Genomic DNA, 6,048 nt, shown 5'->3' on the forward strand with positions numbered 1-6,048 from the left:
TCAAGTGAATTACACTGAACCAGAAGACTGATCTAAAACCCTGTTGTATATGTGTTTTTTTCTTAATCCAGACATGCATTTTACTGATCTGTGAAGCTGACCAATTGTTTTGGAATTAAGTAGACTTAGCCAAAAGAAATTTGTACATAAAGCTGCTATATACAGATGCTGTTTTATTTATTTTAAAGTCTTTATAATTACTAAATGTTCTTCTTTCTGAGAAGATATTCTGAGAGGAAAGCAGAAATAGCACTTCTACAGAACCATTTCCATTCTCCCAAAGGTCTGCTGGTAAATTATTCCTACTGATCTTTCCATCTTTCTAGCCTGTGCAAACACACCTAACCCATACTAAATTCCACCAGATGGCATTTTATTTCTCTAAAGTAAAGCAGCCATGGATTTAGACAGTTGAATTTTTAAACTTCTGTATTTACTGAAAGTGCATATGGTGCTATAGGGACAAAGAAATTGTGCTGAAAGAAAAACATTTCTGTCTGCAGTACCTTATAATCTCCCAGAGAAAGAAAAGTGCAGTTACACGGGGTACTTCTCACCAAATTGTATGTGACTTCAATGTTCTTCCTCTGCTAAAATTTACATAAATGTATAATTTGTATATCAGGAAATTTTATTATGCTCAATTCATCTTTCAATTGCAAATAGTAAGCTTACACAGAACTTAATGGCTTACCAAAGTGATCCATGAGTGATTTCTAGAAGAAAATGAAACATAAACCTAACTTTAAAAAATAAAAAAATAAACAAAAGCCTCTGTAAGTCAATGTACACAGATGTTGGTGTAGAATTTACAAGGATAAGAAGGCTGTAAAACTTCCCCTGAACCACTCGTAGTTCATTTCAAGGCCAAGAACGCCTCCAAAATCTGTTTCTAATTTTACAGAAATCTTTTGAAATTTGGCATGGTATTCAAAAGTCCGTGAAAAGAAAAAAAACCTCTTGTCCTGCCTTCAGCGCCCAATGAAGACAGACTTCCTTCTTTTCAGCGGTTTCACAGATCCAGGGAGCTGCGCTCTGCAGTAAGAATTAGCTAACTTCCAAAAACTTCTGGAAAAATGAAGGTTAGTACACAGAGCCTCAGGTATCGCTAGAGAGTGAAAGCTGGCTGGATTGAGTGGGACCGTGTTCTCTATTGTTAGAAGGCGAAGGTTTGCACATGAATATTACTTCCTGGAGTGGGTTAGGATTGGGAAGTTGTGCTAAACAGACTGCAGAATCGTTTGTCCTGGCAGGGCTGGAAGAAATCCAGCAATTATTACCAGATCAGTGGAAGACAAAAGCTTTATGGGAAGGAGAAACCGGAGTTATGTGTAACCAAAATCTTACCTTTTCTACTGCTTAGCAGTAACTATAAAATGCCTAATTTTTCTTTATTTTGCATAGACATGGTTGAAAGTTGTATTTGGAGTTGCTACCTCTGCTCTGCTGGCTTTATTGGTGATGTGCATTGTCTTAAATCCTTCCAGAGGTAAGAAATTTGTCTGATTTGCTCAATCTGCCTGAAATAGCCTAGAAAATGCACTGTGTGATCACAAGTGGTTGAACATTTCGTATGTGCTTTGCAAAGTAAGGCAGTTATTTGTAAAAAGACACAGAAACCCACAGATATGTTGTTGTATAAGGCCAGAAATACTAAGGGATTAAAGAGAAGGGTAGGAAGAGATTTTGTGTTACTCCAGCATAGAAAAACCTAGGAACTATTTTGCATCATTCCCACCACCTCCAAAATTATATGCTAAATACAAGATGGGACACGTTGCTTTAAATTTTACACATAGTACTTTAAATTAGCATTGTTTTTCATTATTAGTTTTGTCTTTGGGAAGTAAAAATGAGGAAAAATGGAAAAGCTTAAATAATCTAGGAGGGTTTTTACTTTTCTTTTTTACCAAAGTCATCTTTCTAAAATTTAAGGAAGAAGTTGAGACTAGAGATCTCAGAATAGATGTGTAAAAAAAAGAAATATTCTTGTTCTAGATGCAATTTCAATAAACAAAAGAAGAAGTGATCAATTTTATTTTTGTAGAAGTCATAAGTTAACTTTTATCTTCCTTTGCTAAATGCTGAAAGACACTAGGGATTAATATCAACACTGGTTGCAATTAAGGCTCATTCTCTAGATAAAATAGCAATATTAAGGAAATTGTTTCCCTCTGTAAAAATACTGATAAAAAATCTTCTAAAAGAATAACAGATCTTGTGCCTTAAGGTCTAGGGAGAGAAAGGTTTGCACCAATGTATAGTAAACGTTTATGACAACTAATATGGAAAATAAATATCTGTGATAAAACAATAATGGATACGCAAAGGAAGGTCAATGGAAAACCTTCCACCAAAGAATATGTGACTCCTACATGATGCGTCAGTTTAACAAATGAAACAGACAACAAATGAAACATTCAAAATGGGTTGTCACAGAATTAGAAAGTGACTGCACCTTAAAAGATGAAAACAGTGTTCTTGTACCTTCAGTCTAATTTTCAATCTGTATGTCCACTCCCTGATAGCACAGGACTGCTCTCAGAGTGCTGAGATAGGTGTAGTATATCTTTCAAGTTTTAAATATATTTTCAGTTTAATATTGTTTTTAAGCCAGTCTTGCACCTCCACAGTCCTGGGGACACGTTTCCTTTGTAGCAGCAGTTGACCCTTTGAATGCTAAGCCACTGAAAATTAGTCTCCCAGCTTTAATGGAACTTAGCAGTACTGCACCTTGATGCTGGGCACCCTCAGAAATAAACGTTCTTAAAGCAAATTATAGATCTTTCCACACAGGAGTGTTCCTGCCTGTCCACAGGGAATGACATTCCACAGTTTAGAATATGAACTGTAATTTCTTCTAATAAGTATACCATAGTTAAGCATTAAAATACTATATAACTATCCATACATATAGATATTTACAGTCACGTATGATCCTGGTCTTCACCCTCTTCCAATGTTTACATATGTATGGAATGTCACAAACATGTATAAACTGTACAGTGTGTGGTTGAAACTATGGTGAATGTTTGCATTTTTAAAGCTTTATTAAAGTAAAAGATAATTACTCTCCCTCGAATGCATCCCCGTCCTTGCTTGAGGCCCCTTTACCCATCATTCTTGCCACCCTCTGAAGAAGTTCTAGAGGTCCTCTTTAGCTACCTGTCATGGCTGCCTCGAAGTCCTGAGCTGATTCTAAACATTCACCTTGGGTGGACGGTTTGAGTGTAGAAAAGGGTCAGAAGTCACACAGGGCCCGATCCTGTGAGGAGGCGGAGGAGGATGGACCACAGTCCCGCCTTTCAAAGGCTGCATTCAGCCAGCCAGTCGCTCGCTCACTGTATTTTTGTTGCACTCTGTGAGGACACAGCCTAGGACTTCCAGAACTTCTGCAGGAAGGACCAAGAAGGATGGAACGCATTTAAAGCAGGGCAGAGTGCTTAAGAGTTATTGACAACACTGTCTCCTGCTGTAAATTTTTAAAATTTCAACATTCACTGCATATTTTGATCATACAGCGTAAAGGTGCCGTATGATCTTTTATAACAAAGTTTGCTGTTTTCAACTGACAGGATAATTCTCCAAGTCATTTCCTCACATGATAAAATAATCAAACTATGCCACATAAAATTTTAGTACCCATTCAAAAATAGAAAAATCGTGAATAAGCTGAGAACTATGTTTTTTGGTCCATGATGTCACCCTCTTTTATTCCAAATTTTCTGGAGAACTTCTTTGAATGTCCAAAGAGCTTGTGAGTGGGCTAGCCACTCCTCACTGTCCTAAGCATGAATGGGAAGAAGCACCCCTCTCCTAGCATTAGTATCCTAGGCAGCCCTGGTGTTGGCCCTTCCTTCCAACTGACCGCCACAGCTCCGGCAGCCCAGCCTGAAGGCAGATCCAGTCCTCACTCTCCTATTTTACCAGTGTATGGTGATTGCGGGATTTGAGGTGGCGAGACAGGAAGGTGAGTCAGAAACAGAGAAGAGAAGCCAAGCCCTGGAAGCCAGTAGGCTCCTACTTAGAACTCTTCTCACACTTCATTACCTCTTGTTGGCCTTAGGAGCCCTCCTCACCTCAGCCCAGGGCTTGTGTGCCAACTTAAGGACAGTCTTGAACAAGTTGAAGACATACTTAAGAAAATCCCATTCATTCACTTGCTTACATAGTAAGGCACTAAGTCCCAGTAACCACTTGGCCATCACTGTGCCAGGGTTTCAAAGATTTCACGGCCTAAATTTCCCTCTACAAGTTGAGTGGTGTCTTTTGTCCACTCAAAGATGCGTGGTCAGAGTTGGGGATACAGCTCAGCAGCATAAGTGTCTGCCTGGCAAGTACAAATCCCAGGTTTTATCCCTGGTAGAAAAAAAAAAAATTCAGAGAGAGAGATTGAGAGAGAGAGAGAGAGAGAGAGAGAGAGAGAGAGAGAGAGAGAGAGAGAAGCTTTTCCATGGTGGGGTAGGGTCCCCAGAGAACCTGCCTGAGAATTAAAAGAGGGAAATAGACTGGACCTTAGGCATAGAGAGGAAGATGTAGTACTAAAATAAAAAAAGATGTCTTTTAGCTCATTTACATAATTAAACACATAAGGATCACTTCATTTGAAATGTCTAGAGTGTTTCATTTTACTTTTGGTAAAATAGATGACACGGGTGGGTTTCCACCCCTTGATCCCAGCCATCCTCCTGGGCTTCAGCCTGCGTGCCTCCAACTGATTCTCTTCATTCTCCCCTGCCGCCCCTACTTTATTTCTGAAGTTCTTCTTCCTAAGCATCACTCCTCTTCCTGTGTAAAGATAAAATCAGGCCAAGAGTGAAAACTAAACTGCACAGCATCCCTTGATGTATGTTGACCACAAAGGCAAACACAGACCTTGCTCTGAGAAAGTTACAGAAGTAATGAAATAAAAAAATATTTAAAAAGTTGGATTTGGAAATTTATAGAAGCTCCAGAATTTTTCATATAAATTCTACATAACTTCCTTGATTTATGACTTCCAGTCTTTGAGTGTCTGGGACTCTTAAAGGAATTGTAGGAGCTCTCTGACCTCTCCTTGGATCTTGCTGAGGCTACATCTCCCCACATGGTGATGAGTAAATATCGATCAATGTTTGCTATGTTAGCTATTACATTCTTCTAAAATGTTTACCATGTCATAGATACTTAATGAATGACTATTGATATTTAACAACTTCTATTGTATTTAGTATCCTAATATAGGGCCAGCGAGATAACTCAGCCATCTAAAGCACCTACTTCAGCAAATTTAGACAAGCACAGGGACTGTGGTTTGATCCCCACCACTACATGCCATGCAAGCTCCACCCCCAGGGTGGCTTAACAGGCCACACAAAAAAAAATCTTAATATACATGTGCAAGTAAACTGAGAGATGGGGAGTAAGCCCTACTGTTTGTTGTATTTCATTTTTTAAAATGCTTCTTTAATTCAAGAGTAGGAATTCTTTTGTCTTAAGTTATTTTTCTCTCATTGCTGGGATGAATACCAGACACCCAGAATTAAGGAAAAAAAGATCTATTTAGCTTACAGTTTGTGGAGGTTTCTGTCCATCCTTGACTGACTCCAAAGCAGAGTGACATGGAAGAAAGGTGACAGTTTGTGGTGAAAGAAGACAGCAGAAACAGCAAGAACAAGAAGGGAGGGGCAAGAACAAACCTCTTTCCCTACCTTATCATGTACATAGGCTGCCTGCCTGAGGGCAGGTGTAGCACTCACCTCTACAATCCCAGCAATGAACCAAAAATCAATCACAAACTCTAGTATCTGCTTTCATGACCGCACGAGGCTTTAGGGGACACCCAGGCATGGACCCTTACATCTTCATTGCTGAGTCTGTTCTCTGTTTGGACCAAAAATCACAGCTACTTTAGAAACTTTTTTGTGGCACCCTTAGAAAGAAGATGAATGATAAAGTTTCAGGAAGGTGGGAAAAATGGAGAGGGAGAAAGACAGAGAGAGACAGAGACAGAGAGTCAGAGAGAGAGAGAGAGAGAGAGAGAGAGAGAGAGAGAGAGAGAGAGAGAGA

At 39.2% G+C, this 6,048-nt stretch overlaps 1 protein-coding gene across 2 annotated transcripts in view; it reads left to right on the forward strand.

Annotated features, from left to right (window-relative positions):
* The first annotated feature begins 995 nt into the window (after positions 1 to 995).
* The window catches only part of Fap (fibroblast activation protein alpha), a 70,901-nt gene continuing 65,848 nt past the window's right edge, over positions 996 to 6,048 (forward strand). For both annotated transcript variants that reach the window (XM_012514427.2, XM_023713726.1), the window contains exons 1-2: positions 996 to 1,082; positions 1,405 to 1,489. In XM_012514427.2, the coding sequence (XP_012369881.2) occupies positions 1,077 to 1,082; positions 1,405 to 1,489 (91 nt within the window). In that variant the 5' untranslated portion in view covers positions 996 to 1,076. The remainder of the gene's footprint in view (positions 1,083 to 1,404; positions 1,490 to 6,048) is intronic.

The sequence above is a fragment of the Octodon degus genome, unplaced genomic scaffold (genome assembly GCF_000260255.1).
Source record: "Octodon degus isolate 3935 unplaced genomic scaffold, OctDeg1.0 scaffold00032, whole genome shotgun sequence".
In the NCBI taxonomy this organism is placed as follows: Eukaryota; Metazoa; Chordata; class Mammalia; order Rodentia; family Octodontidae; genus Octodon; species Octodon degus.